Below are 15042 nucleotides of genomic sequence, written 5' to 3' on the forward strand. Positions count from 1 at the left end.
CTTTTCTAAGTATTGTGTCACATTTTCACACAGAGCTGTAGGATTAAGCATAATCATAAAATCATATTTCCCAAGAAATGTATTTAAGTACAATTTTTGACCAGGCCGCACCAAATGAAATATAAATATGGAAAATCTCACATTAATTTGACATTTTTAGCACTGATACTTCTTTTTTTGTGTCTTGTCCATCTGGTACTCAAAGAGGAATCAAACATACTGCATGATTATCTTCAAATACCATTTGCTCCAGGTCTGTTCCAGACACTGTTACCTGGTATGTTTTCCAGACACTGGTTTTTGTCACATGAGCACTGAGAGCACAGTGCGTTACTATAAGGAACCTGCACTTGTCTGCATGCCTTAAGACAGAACAGGTATGTTAGTGTGTCTCGCTCTGGTCTGCCATGAAGTCTGCTGTTGTGATTTAGGAGGACAGCCCTGAAAACCCGGAGCTGCTGGTCCCACCCGTGTTTTTAGGAAATGCCCCCACCCCCTCAGCTTCCCTTGCTTGATGTGTGTGACTTTCTGTGTGTGTGTGAGCGCAGTATGTGCAGGAATTTGCATGTATGCGTTTCAGTGAGTAATGTGTGTATGTGCATTAATACAAAACAAAAGCTACATGAATCAAGAACACTTGGTGCTGGAAAAAATAGTCTCACCTATGCCATCTAGATTTATAATAATGTGTTTCATAGGATTGGCACTAAATTGATTATTCTCTTTAGATCAAAGGTTATAAGCCAAATTCAAGATGTTTTTATGATAAAAGGTCATGTACGGAGTAAAAATCTGAGCTGCTGCACAGTTACACAGAGAAAACTCCAACTATGTGTGATTATTTCTATTAACAGAAAATTGTGTAAATGTGTGTGCGTGTGTGTGTGTGTGTGTGTGCGTGCGTGCGTGTGCATGCTAGTGGCAGGGCCATGGCATATGCACTTCACTGTGTTTGCAGGGCAGCACAGCATCCAACACAATGAGCGCCGTTCTCACCGTTATAACCAGAGAACTTTGATGATGCTGTCTGTTACCTATGCTGGTCCAGATGTTTGTGTCTAATTCTTGGTGTTTGTTTTAAGTTATATCTAGTACCATATATATTTGGGGTTTACACATTTTCCAGCCAGTGTGCCAGTAGCTGATATGTACATATCATCCTCTGCCAGTAGGTCCTGCAAACTGCAACCATCTGCTATTTAATCTAGAATAAAACATTCGCCAACTATTATTTTCAAACACTGGTTGAGCTCTTATTCATAATGTAATATTGTAACACACACATCTGAATATATACTACTGAATGTGTCAAAAACAGACTGAAGTATAGACTGAAGGCAGGGGTCATCACAGACAGAAAGTGCTTTTTAATGTAATCTAATGTAATGCGATTTATTCGAATGTAATAATGATTAGTGTTTGTTCTGTTGTATAATTGTAAAAGCAGAAAATGACTGCATACTGTATGTGAAACATTTCCCTTGTTTGATGTGCTTAACCTCAACTTTGTACAAGGGTTCTGGTCAAGTAATGTGTGCTATACTTGAAGAATGAAGCATTTTCTTGTCTTACTGCACGGCATCAAACCCCCAAGAAAAAAAAAACTTAGCAAGACCAGTGTGTCCCCTTTTAAAAATGTCTTAATTCACTTGTTTTAAAAGTACTACTTCAGTTTCTATTGCATAGCACACAGCTAGTTACCCTGTACATAAAGAGGCTAGTTTTTTTTTATTTTTTTTTATTTTTATTTTTCTGTCAGAAATCACTTGGAAAGAGAAGACTTCTCCTACTGGTAGTTCCAACAAGCACATCATGACACGTGTCACACATCTTTTGTATCGCTAAGTGTTTTGATTACATAGATGGTTCATAAAAAAGGAAACTAGATCTATTTATCTAAACATGAAAAAGTCTAAAGTTATTTAATGTATTAAAAAAATCAGGACGTATCAATTAACTGTAGATGACATAATCTGCTTTTTCAATAAAGTGGTTTTGTAGCTAACTGAATTTTTTTTTTTTTTTTTGCAAATGAAATGAGTATAATACAAATTTCTTCCTGCACAGTTACAAAATACTGTTGACATGAAACTTATATAGAAATAAGCTTCACCTAACATCAGTATTACCACTTTGATTTTGGAAGCTTTACTTAACCTTAAACAATAAACAATAGTAGGGCTGCAACACAACTATTTTAACAATCAATTAATCTGTCAATTATGCTATTGATCAATCAGATTTTTACAAAAGCATATAGAAGACTGTTTTCAAAGACTTATTGTCAAAATATGAACTTTACTTTTCTAAAAATAAAACCAACACAAATTATGTGTAGTGACATTTAAGGAAAATTCCCACAAAACATCATTATCTACATTTTACGTTAAATATGCACTCTGGGCTGGTGCTGTCCACAGTTAGAGCAAAACACTGAAGCATAATTACATCCATGCACGCACCCCTGCACTAAGGCATGGCAAGTGTTGGACTCTTCCTCCTGGGGCTCAGCCCAGCAATCTGATAGTCAGATAATATAAAGCTGGGAAGATGTGGCCAACTATAAAGAAAAGAAGTGAAACAACTGAGAAACAAGACAAACAAATCAGATGATATCTGAGAAAATATGGGGCAGCAATAAACTGTGGTTGCTAGCAGAAACAGTCACAGACGGCTCAGTTCCCTTGGCACAGACCCTTTTAGAAAACCGCTCTAGTGCATAAACATTCCTGGAAATGATAAACCAATAGATTGCTGTGGGGATGTCCACAGATTGTACAGAACTTTCAGCTGCTAAACTAAAAAAACACATTGATTCAAGTCCTATCAGTTAAATGTATTAAGTTAGTTTAAACCATGAAGCACAAATATAATCTTACATATAATCTTAGACTTACACTGATAAATCCCCTGAGTTTGAGATGCTGAAATGCTGAATGACCAATTATGTTTGAAGAAACCTTCAGATTTGTGCATCTGTAGTTTAATTCTCAGTACTGATATTGTCTCCTGCTGCTGCTGCCAGATGGATGATGAGCTTTAAACCTGCTCTGTAGTTTTTTTTTTTAGAACTTATAAAACTATTGGACTGTTGAGGTAAACTTGACAGGAAACAAACCTGCGACCTGATCAACAAACAGCGTGCACGCAGAATTGTGTCTTTCCAATGCGCAGAACAGCGCGCCTTGTGCATTTAGTATATTTGACTGAATCAATCTGCAGTATGCATGGTGCAAAATAATGGGTGGGGCAGATTAAAAGGGTTAATGTAGTACACGCAGTGTGATTTAATAACTAAGCCTGGAAGTAACTTTGCGTCTGAAGAGCTGGTGCTGTTATAGTGCGCACAGATGGCTGCTGTTATAAAATACATACAACATAAAACAAAATCATTCTGTTGAACTCTATTCTTGTTTGTTTTACATTCTGATTGTAGATAAATATCATATTTTCCAGAAAAAAAGGTTGGGCTGTTTGAGGATCATACCTTGTTCTTTAAATCTTGCTATGTTCACTTCATTTCCTCTGTTGTTCTTGTTGTTCTCCCAACAGCCTTTACGTTTGAGCAGATGCCATCCCCTAAATGCTCTGTTGCTGTTTTGTGCTGGGCGGCATGTGTACAGCAGTCACAGGTGCTAAAACTGCAAATGACACAGGAGAGAGCAGTGGAAGTAAACTGCTTGTTGTTTAATAACAGTACCCTGCATGTTGCTATAATGCTGTTAAATCACTTTTGGTATAAAAATCATAATTGGAGCAGCTTTAAAAGTTATTATTGGAGCTTCTGAGGTTGGATCATGAAGTTATCATGGAAAGAGATCCAGAGCAGGGAATATGTTGAGCGACATGTTCATGCAGGCCTATCCCTAACCCACCTGTAGCTACTCAGGGATGATCAATATAAGTAAACACATGCAGTCACATTTTGCCCCCCAAGTCGCAGATTTCAGCAGGTTTAATGCAGCTGCATTTATAAGTCACCTGTGCACAGATTTGAGAAGTGTAGATACATTTTGCGGGAGCATACATAAAAGCGCAGTCTGCCCACTGACTGAGCTGAACAGTGGTGTTCAGTGTGAGGAGCTCTCTGGTGTTGGTTAACAGCTCCATGAGTCGGGGCACAAAGCCGCCTTTATGTGTACGAGGGTTCCACCCAGTGACTCAGGGAGCTGCAAGTGTGTGTGTGTGTGTGTGTGTGTGTGTGTGTGTGTGCAGAGGTAGTAAAGCCCAAGGGATCCACTGTGATGTGAGCTCTGTTACAGCACACAAAAGAACACCTTCCCTCTGGAGCACACAGGTCTCTCCATTGCCAGGAAATGAGTGAAAATATGCTCACCACAGGATTACCTCATACATTCTCCATCTTTGGTTACTGCCACTTTGCCCCCTTGGTGCAAAAAAAAAAAAATCTTAGCCTCCTGTTTCCTACCCTCTGCCTGATTCTTCACTCATTTATACAGCCGAATTATTTTTAGTCCTTATTATACCTTTGCTGAAGACATTGTCCACAAGGATCTTTTTGGAAAAATAAACTGCTTGGTTTCACGTAATTTTTCTTAAGAGTTATTATTCAAAGATTTCCCCAGCGTTTTCTTTGTATTTGTTGATATTTTACTGCATTAGTATGTCTTTGTTCGACAGTTATCGATAGAGAGATGACAGGAAATGAGGGGAAAGAAATGAAGGAATGACATGAAACAAAGTCCCCCAGCCAAACACAGACTGGGAACATGGTCAGTGAGAGAGTACCCCACAAAAGTATCAAAACTAATGCAGCACAACAAGGGTTATTATGTTTTTTTATTCTACATATCCTACAATAGCCGCAATGTGTCTCCACTGGTTACAGTTCGGTGAAGGTTTGGGTGTGTTCAGAGTTATTGGTATTCTGTTTACATTCAGCTTTTGAGGTGATGACAGATGCTTCAGCGGCATCTCAATACAATGTAAAATAAATACTTGAAGCTATTTGCATGGCTGAATAAGAGGTACAGGCCAAAATGTATTTTATTTTCTATATTCCAAGAAGCCGACCCTTTACAGGGGCAGCAAAGAGTAGTTTAGTTGATGTGCCTCTCAGCCTGTGACAAACTGGTGTTATGGAGTGTGAAAGAAATTATCAGTATGGATGGTCTGTCAAATATGGTACTGAATTGCATTATGGGAAATGTAGGGTCCTGCATTTTTTTAAAATTAGAATCCATTACTAAGGACTAAAAATCAAGATATATCCCCCTCTGCTGTGCTGTGTTAGTTTACTCTTCAGTTCTTATTGATGATTGAAGTGCACCAGTATGTGGTTTGTCTGCTGCAGCAGGGTTGAGTTGTTGAACTGCAACTGTGCACCCATAACAAACATTCAGGTGCTGTGCAGTTTCCATCAATCATCCATTTATTTATATCCTTCTTTTCCTTTCGGCTGCTCCCTTCAGGGATGTCTTATCTGTCTCCATTTAACCCTATCCTCTGTATCCTCCTCACCCACACCAACTATCCTCATGTCCTCCTTCACTACATCCAAGAACCTCCTCTTTGGTCTTCCTCTAGGCCTCCTTCCTGGCAGCTCTAACCTCAGCATCCTTTTACCAATGTATTCACTGTCCCTCCTCTGAACATGTCCAAACCATCTCAATCTGGCTTCCCTGGCTTTTTCTCCAAAACATCTAACATGAGCTGTCCCTCTGATGTCCTCATTCCTGATCCTATCCATCCTCGTCACTCCCAGAGAGAACCTCAACATCTTCAGCTCTGCTACCTCCAGCTCTGCCTCCTGTCTTTATCTCAGTGCCACTGTCTCTAAACCAGACAACATTGCTGGTCTCACCACTGTCTTGTCCACCTTTCCTTTCATTCTTGCTGACACTCTTTTGTCACACATCACACCTGACACTTTATATCCATATATCCAAAAAACAAAAAGATGAGTAATTTGCAGTAGACTGGGAAAAACATCTGAACTGTGTCACCTCAAAAAGACAGGCCTTAGACAAAAGTTAAAAAACTCAATTCTGCATCTGCTGCAGGCAACAGAAAAAACACAGCTGTGCCTGCTTGGCCCCAAACATATCATGACCATCAGACACAGTCTTGATGTAAAAAAATACAAACTACAAAGTCTCACTCTGAATTTTGTGATATATTTTAGCATTAGCAGACCAACAGTGGCTGGAATCATTGTATTTTTCTCATTTAAGAACATTTGATTTCTGTGTGGGGAAACTGCTTCAAATTTTTACCAGATGGTGACACAAATGTGTATTGATATAGGAACTTTAATCTAAGATCGTATTTTGCTTGTATTTTTAAGGGCAAGGAGCTTTTGTGTGTTGTGCTGGACCCCAAAAACAATGTTCAACATGGAGCCAGCTAATGCTGATCTGTAGTAAGGTGGGGTGACATGTAGCCTCGGCATCAAGGGGTCAGCTTGATCCCCCTCACCCTCATGAGAGTGCTGCTAGTTTCCTATGCTGCAGTTTGACAGGCTCTGCCCACGTACTCAAGATGATCTTTATATAACTCCAGTAGTCGTGGGAAAAATGAAGCTGGGCTTGACTCAGTGGCTATTTTCTTACAGCCTGTATGGTTTCTGTGTCACTGCTGTCAATGACAGTCTCAGACTGCAGACTGGGAACTTAAGAGGAACCATCAACTGGGTTTGATATTGAGAAATGTGGTTCAAGTGTGTCGAGTGTATGTGTGTGTGTGTGTGTGTGCATGTATGTCAAGGGTGAGGTGGGGGGGTCATGTGTTTGCAGGGCTAATGTTTAGCCCAAGAGAATATGTTCTCTGTAGCTTCCTGGGAGGGGAAAGCAGTTGAATTCATGCACATTAAAAACATTCCAATGGAGTTAAAACTGTCTGCAGAAAAGCAGGCTGCTCCTCTAAGGCCGAGTTTCCGAGCTTGTTTACATGCAAGGATGCTGACCCTGAACCTGCTTCCAGCACTACGGTTCATGATGAATACAAATTTGGAGGAGGAGGAAAACATGCTTTTCAGACAGTCTTTCCATACAACAAGATGCAGCTAGTCTGTTCTGAGGAATCCAAATTCATGCTCCAACCCTTGTCTGACACTGCCATGAACTTGGGACGGCACAGCAAGAAAAAAAATGGCAGCAGGTGACGTTGCCATGGCAACCACTGCACTGGCGCAGGTTGGGACCCTGATCAAGCTAGGCGAGGGGGGGGGGGACAGCTATTTAACAGGCAGAAGAGGAAAAAATGAGTGACAGGCCCAACCAATAAAGCATGAAGTGGAATGTGAGGGTATGCGGCGCCATTGTTCAGCAAACATCTCAGGAATCCACACAGAACCATTTTCAAGCTTTAATAGGCCTACTGCTGTTAGGTTCTGCCCATCAGTGAACCAGGGCAGGTCCAAACCTATTATTTCCTTATGTTGAATTGTTGCTTGTTTGTTTCGAACCTCATGCACCTGGCTTACATAATGTAGGTGTGTACCCCTGGCTGATGTTTGGCGTGAGATGAGTTTCATTCATTCAGATACGTGATACTATTTGCAAAAATATTGCAAGTTTGCTGAACAAAGACATTTTTGTTTGGATGGTTCAACTAATAATCAGCAACATTGTGAAGATGACAATGTGATGGTTTCTTATTCGAAGTCAAACTCACTTTCTTCTGTGTCTCATTTCAGAGCCGGAGATAAAAAGAACAAGTTAGATTTGAAGTAAAGTATTGTTGCCTGGCAACAGCATTGGAAACCTAGCAGTGTCTGGGGGTCTAGGATTTTTTTTAACTTTCTGTTTGTCCTCATGCATACTCTGTAATTGGACCCAGCAGTGAGTTTGATGTGAATGAAATGTGTGAAATATATGTTGTCCAGCCAACCTTCTTTAGTGCATTGTGGTTAGGAGCATCATGTGATGTCTGTGATTTCTAATCTCTTATAGCACTCTCATATGTAATTTTACGTTTATAAGAGAAATTCAAAGGAAGATTTTGGCACACAATGCTAAAACATTAAATAAATTAAGTTGAATAATATTTAACATAGTGCCAGTGAGGGCTGGCTTGCAATCCAGATGTTGTTTAGTCCAGTTGTTTGTTTTTCTGTCTAAATGGATGCTGTGTTGTCTGGGGATTTGTGGGGAGAAATAGTGTAGATGGGCTGACCTTTCACCCTTTGTTCCACTGAATAAATGGTAGATTACTGGGTGGTGGATTTGCTCCCAGTAAATAAATCTAGCACTCTGATGCCATCTAGTGACGTGTAAACTTGCACAAGTTCATTAAGCTGAGGCAAAGCATGTTAGAGACATTTGTATATAGGAGGACACTGAACAGCTGCTGTATTTGTGCATGTATGTGTGTATCTAATGTTAGACAGTGCTTTACTGGGGAATTACATCGAATTATTTATTTCAGACACTACATTTTTGTGGCAGTGAAAAGACATATTTCTCCACAACACTCTAATACAAAAAGCTGTTCTGTGGTGAACCAACAAACATAGAAAAGACAGCACAGTATACAGTGGTGATAGTCATAACCAGATTACAAACATATAGAGTGCTTCAGCTTGACTGCGTGGGAGTGGTCAGATGCCTCTGGGAGCCTTCTTTCCATGCAGCACACACGCTGTTATGATGGATAATGTGATAAAGTGGAAGTTGCTGGGGTGGTCGGCTCAGGCAAAGTTCTTCTTGAGGAAGTTGATGAGTCCGTTGGTGGAAGAGTCGTGGGAGTGAACCTCTGCGGCGTCCTTGAGCTCAGGCTCAATCTTCTTTGCGAGCTGTTTGCCCAGTTCCACTCTGATAATGTGGAAGGGAGCAGACACAGAAAAGGGGTGGGGTTGGTTCAGTGATGTGGATGCTTTGCAGAACAACAGTGTGTTTTTTTTAATCTTTTGTGATCGCATGCCACACATTTTGTTTTTCAAATGCTTCTTTTAGAGATGACAAGTCAAGGAATCCTTATCCCCCCATCACCAGTGTGACGTACATTTACGCTGATTAACAAATCAAAGCTTCTCAATACGACCAGGAGATTTTCAAACTTCTGTGCCCAAAAGATGTGTGTAATAGAGACTGACTCACCCCCACTGGTCAAAACTGTTGATCTCCCACATCACACCCTGGACAAAAATCTTGTGCTCATACATTGCTAGAAAACAAGACAAAATAATCATTATTACAACCAAAAAAGTTGTTTTCAATTCCGGTGGATTTCAGAATTTCCCACGTAACACCACTGCTATTACTACTATCTAAAGGATTATCTTATACCAAAACATTTAGAGGGCCAATAAGTAATCACCAAAAATTGAAACATAAAGCTAGTTTAAGGGTAATGTTAAAAATTATCACATGTTACTGAGGATGAAACTACTACTAATAAAAATACTGTACTGTATTCTCACCTATAAGTGCTCCAAGTGTGTATGGTGTCAGTTTCTTAAAGATGATTGAGTTAGTTGGTCTGTTTCCTTGGAATACCTGTATTAAATAGGGAGAAATGTTTCGTTTCACAGTTCAGTTTGTTTGTGCAGTCATCACAAATGCTCCTAACATAGTTCAGATTGCTGTGTTTACTCCTGGTCACTGGAGGTCACTACCTTCCATGATTCCTCCAGTCTGAGCTTTTATTGTGATGGTCTGTCTGCACTTCCTCAAATTAAATATGAATAGCATGAGGTCTTGTCATGTCTTCACTCTTATGTTAATTTAAGTTTGTTTTCATTGCTATAAGAGCTCTTGAGTATTTCTTTTTTTAATATGACTTACTTTATGAGGCAGAATTTTCTCCAGAGCTTCTCCGCTCAGATTGCTGGCCTCCAGCTCTTTCTTGGCCTCCTCTGTGGTCTTACCCTTCATCATAGCTTCTGTCTGGGCCAGGAAGTTAGCCAACAGGATCTACAACCACATCAAACACAAGACTTCAGATACACAGATACAGTGCACTACAGTGTATGTTTTACACTGATATAGATGCCAGTCTGCAGGGAAGTGGACACTGTGTTCATACTGAAATATAACAGATTAGGTTGAGTATTATGTGTGTTATGCAAAAACATATGTTTGTAATTATTTATTACAGTGTAAATAGCCTTTGTACACCAACACGGTTAGGGCTCTGCTTCAGAGGAATAATTCTTCAAACACAACTGTACCTTGTGGTGCAGGTTGTCTCTGATGGGATGCTGGGACTGAGCTGGGATCAGGAAGTCAGAAGGCACCATGCGTGTTCCTGAGTTGAACACAGTTGAGCTACATCAGTGACATAGTCAAGTAACAGGCTTATGGCCTGAGGGTGAGCACCTAGCAATGCCATCAGTAAAGATAAAAGCAAGAAACTCTGACTGAATCATGAAAAGGATGCTGGTATTAAACAGTGATGTTACCTTGGTGGATAAGCTGGTAAAATGCATGCTGTCCATTGGTTCCTGGCTCTCCCCAGACTATTGGCCCAGTGTGATAGTCTACACGTGCTCCATGGTTAGTGATGTACTTTCCATTGGACTCCATGTCACCCTAGGTCACAGACACCATTTAGTATTGAAATTGTGTCAATATCGTAATGTCATACATCTATGACATGCATGAAATCCTCTCTGGAGTAACATAGGCATGTTGGTTGTATAGATAAAAACCTTCCAGTTTATTTTTTTTTGTCAGCGTGAAAAATCGTTCCTAACAAACTAGAACTTAATTTAACATCCTTTTCAGTGACTTTTTGATGATATAAAAAAACACTTGATCTTTTCTTGGAAGTTCTCACAGAGATCCGTGATGCTTGTGACAGTGTTATTGCAGACCTGTTGGAAGTAGGCAGTGAAGCGGTGCATGTACTGGTCATAGGGCAGCATGGCATGGGTCTCAGCATGGAAGAAGTTGATATACCAGATGCCCAGCAGAGCCAGCAGGACAGGAGCATTCTTATCCAGAGGAGCAGTGCGAAAGTGGTTGTCCTGCAGGGGAGGGAGGGTTGTTAATATACATTCAAGTGTTTTTTGTATTCTCTTCAGGAATATGTGAATAGTTTTTCCACTTAGAGTGGTGTAGAACTGATGCTGTTATAATCCTGGTTTACCTACCATCCAGTGAGCCCCTGAAAGAAGCTTCTCAAAGTTGTCAAACCCTTAAGTGGAGAGGAGATTACATAGAAAAGAAAAGTTATTGAAATGACTATTATCCATAGAATTTATGGGAATAAAACTTTACTTTCAGTGTGTCTTGTCTGCTTGAAAACAAAAAGTAGGACAGTGCTCCTGTTTGCTTAGTCATTCACTGCATGGGCATTTCAGACAGCAGCCCTTCTTCAATGTGCTCAGGAAACGAAGCAAAAATGGAACTGGTACCAGCACCAAAGTGAGTGTGTTTTATTGTTGTTAAAAAAAACATACAAAAATGTGTGTTTGTGTGTTGACTGCACATACCAATGTGCAGGGCAATGGCCATCCCAATTGCTGACCACAAAGAGAAACGTCCACCAACCCACTAAAAGAGGAGGAAACAAACAAAACAATGAAAATATATCTGTACCTCAGTCAAAGGTCCTTTGTAAAAGGTGGGGTTTTAATGTAAATAAAACAAGCTGTTAACAGGAATATTAGTATATAGATGTAAGCAAATATGTTTTTTTTGTAAAGACAAAAATATCTTTAACAAGCATGAGCATTTTTGTAGAGGGTATGTTCTTTTCTGTCAGTGACAGACAATACTACATACTCATGCACTGAGTGTAAAACACTTGCAACCATTTTCTCTGTGATGCAAAGGCCATAGTGAAGTTGTTACCCTTTAAATACCAACAATGTAACTGAATGACACTCCCTGACCTTTGATGCAACCCAGCCTTTGCAGTAACCTCTGCAAAAGAGAAGGTCGCTACCAATAATAACTGAGTCTAAAGAGAGAGGCTTCTGATTTCCCAGCAGCTGCTGGTAAGAGCGTCTGTCCCACCTACTTCACAGGTCAAAAGTCTAGCTTATTTATAGCTCCTGCCTAGGGCTTCATCGCAGTCTGGCGATGAAGACAGAATCCGCTGCACACAGACTGCTTTCAGGCTTAAAAAGCACTCACATCCCAGAACTCAAACATGTTCTCCGTGTCGATGCCGAAGTCCTTCACTTTGGGCTGAGGGAGAGACAGAGAGAAATGCAGGAGTGTCAGCATCAGATGCCTGGACAGAAAGGGAAGGTTTAGTGTGTTGTTACTTACTCCATTTGTGGACAGGGCCACAAAGTGTTTGGCAACGGCAGCTTTCTGTTGAAACATGAAGAGAATAAGTTTAGAAGAAGAATATAAATGAAGTCCACTATCAAATTTCTAGGGCCACTGCATACTCACATCTTTGGCATGTTCAAGGAACCATTCTTTGGCTGACTCAGCATTGGTAATGGTCTCTTGGGTGGTGAATGTCTGTAAAAGCAGATTCACATAGATGAGATTACCTTATGCTGATAACCAACCAAATGTTTATATAACTGAATTCATGAATGTGAGATTTGCATGTAAAATGACATATGTGGATGTAAGATGTTAATCTGTTGTGATTTTAACAAGCTTTGCTTCAAGCAGCTACAGCACCTTGGATGCGATGATGAACAGGGTTGTCTCTGCGTTGAGATGTGCCAGGGTCTTGGCGATGTGTGTTCCATCAATGTTGGACACAAACCACACACGTGGACCACCCTTCGAATAAGGCTTCAGAGCCTCAGTCACCATCAGGGGGCCCTGCAGGTCAAAACAAGTCAGTGTAACCACGTTCATGAATGCACAGGTTATGACAAATCTGTGCTAGTGCATCTCATTCAAGTAACTGTGTATGATTTTATAAGTGTGAAGTTAAAGGCAGCTAAAGATATTGCGATGAGATATATTTTTTTAGAAAACGCACTCACAAGGTCAGATCCTCCGATACCTATATTGACAACATCTGTGATTGCCTTTCCTGTGTAACCCTTCCACTCACCACTGCGGACTCTCTGTATGTCACACACAAAAAAGTGACAGATAAACATAAACATTTTATCTAGAAACACTGGCAAATTCCAGTGCATAAGACTGAGCACGAGAAGGAGTACTAAAGTCATATTGTAAGATGTGTAAAGCTTTGGGATTTTGTACATTTTTCTTGTTGAATTTCACTCACATGACAGAATCCCTTCATCTTCTCCAAAACCTTGTTGACATCTGGCATCACATCCTTGCCATCCACCATGATAGGGGTGTTGGAGCGGTTCCTAAGAGCCACATGGAGCACAGCACGGCCCTTCACGAGCACAGCACCAGGAAACAAAGCACACAAAGCCTCACACTTACACTCAGCACAATGGCAAAGATTTGAGACTGATAGCAGCTTTTACTGTTGGAGAGTTGAGGATTATTCAGCTGTTGTGTATTGCCACTTCTGGGAACTTCTAAACAAACCAAGAACAAACTTATGCTCAAGTATCTTTGTGTCAAATATAGTAATTGCAGTCTTGGCAATGGTTTTTACCCCACCAGGACAAATGTTGAGAGGTAAACACAGCCTGAAATCAATTTATATGTTGTCAACAATGAGCACCTCAGTGAAGTTGATCTTCTCCCCAGTAAACATCTTCTCTCTGGCTGCTTCAATACCCCTTGCCTTGGCCTGAAGCAAAAAATAAATGTGATTTTTTTTTTTTTTTTTTACAGACTCAGGTAAAAACACTGCATGTATACACGTCAGTCATAAACACACATTAAAAAGTTATTGTTATTCAATTTACTGTCTCATTTTTCAAATGAATCAAATTTCCGCCAGATGAATGGAACTTCCTGTCACTTGCTGCTTATATCAGCTCTTAAATAAAGTGAGAAATTAGAGATAAAAAGGCATTTAAAAAGCAATATATCATAAATATAATCATGTATTTACCAGATCAACCAACATCTTCATGACTTCATCTGTGATGAGATTCTTTGAGTAATCCAGAAGAATGTCTCCATCCTCAGTTTTCAGTGTGAGGCTGTCCAAACACAGAAAAACAACAGGCACAACAAACATTGTGATATTTTCTGATCAAAAATAACAATAATCAAACAAACAGTATAGTTCTGTAGTCATTTGGTGGTTTGACATCACATTTTCATTAGTATGTAAAGAAGCTGCACAGTTGGTCTGCATCAGAATATTCCTATACACATTTAATCTGCCAAAAGATTATATATCCATCAAAATCATACCCCTAAATAATGTACATACATATACATCCTGTTTAGTATGGCTGCACATACTGCACTTAACACAGTTAAATAGTTTGAATTGGACATTTACCTGAACTTGTTGAATCTCTCCTTGTCAGCCTCAAACATGTGCCTCATGTTGAGGTTCAGGGCATGGGCTGTGTACCAGTCCTGCAGCTTTTGGAAGGTGGGGTCCTTTGTGAGTCCCATGCTGTCCAGGGGGGGATTACTGTGCTCCGCTGTGCTCAACTACTATCCTGGCTGAGTGGGACTGATCAGGTCAGAGGGAAAGCTTTTTGAAGGGCATCCAGTCCAGATCAGCAGTTGCCCCTCCTACATGAGACACACTCGTGCTTGTCACACCTCCGCACTGTACTGCAGGAAAGTGTGTTGGTAGGGAAAGATTGCTGAAGCACACAGTGGCATGTATTCTGCTCAAATGATCAGACAGTGCGGACATGTCATTTGCAAACCTTCCAAAATACACTAGCTCCATATTTATATTACATATAGCAGAGTATTAGAGCTGCAATATTGTTTGATCTATACAGATGCATATTAATTGATATAAGCCACAAACCTCAGGCCACAGTTAAAACTATGCTTCTCTTGCCCACTAAAGCTTGATCAGTGATATTCATTTATACCAAAAAATGTTATGAGCCATTAACCTGCTTTTTGGCTCAGAACACGTGTTATCTTGTAGTTTGGATGAACTGAGTTTCATCTCCATTTAAGGTTGAGGCTTATTCGCACAGACTAACTTTTGAGTTTGTGAAAGACAAAGGAGGTGCTCATCACTTCTAACTGTGTGCAAGAGCATTTTGTAGACAACAGCGCCCCCAAGCGACCGTTTTTAAAAGTA

General features: G+C 40.2%; 1 protein-coding gene across 1 annotated transcript; it reads right to left on the reverse strand.

The window, feature by feature from the left end:
- Positions 1-8353: 8353 nt before the first annotated feature.
- On the reverse strand, positions 8354-14458 carry gpib (glucose-6-phosphate isomerase b). The gene is made up of 18 exons (XM_026294213.2): positions 14269-14458; positions 13870-13960; positions 13534-13602; positions 13117-13236; positions 12866-12949; positions 12552-12698; positions 12312-12383; positions 12183-12227; positions 12045-12098; positions 11399-11459; positions 11057-11100; positions 10778-10930; positions 10364-10493; positions 10133-10209; positions 9747-9875; positions 9383-9458; positions 9060-9126; positions 8354-8774 (listed from the first exon to the last, which is right to left on the reverse strand). Exons 1-18 carry the CDS (start codon positions 14385-14387, stop codon positions 8651-8653), a joined length of 1662 nt encoding a protein of 553 aa, XP_026149998.1. The 5' UTR covers positions 14388-14458; the 3' UTR covers positions 8354-8650.
- Positions 14459-15042: the final 584 nt, after the last annotated feature.

The sequence above is a fragment of the Mastacembelus armatus genome, chromosome 3, assembly GCF_900324485.2.
Source record: "Mastacembelus armatus chromosome 3, fMasArm1.2, whole genome shotgun sequence".
NCBI lineage: Eukaryota > Metazoa > Chordata > Actinopteri > Synbranchiformes > Mastacembelidae > Mastacembelus > Mastacembelus armatus.

Coding starts and splice junctions, on each gene's coding strand:
- gpib (XM_026294213.2), bottom strand. CDS start 14,387: ATGGGACTCACAAAGGACCCCACCTTCCAAAAGCTGCAGGACTGGTAC. Junction 12,228..12,311: donor TCCTTGAACATGCCAAAGAT/GTGAGTATGCAG, acceptor ATGTTTCAACAG/AAAGCTGCCGTTGCCAAACA. Junction 9,459..9,746: donor AGAAAATTCTGCCTCATAAA/GTAAGTCATATT, acceptor TATTTAATACAG/GTATTCCAAGGAAACAGACC.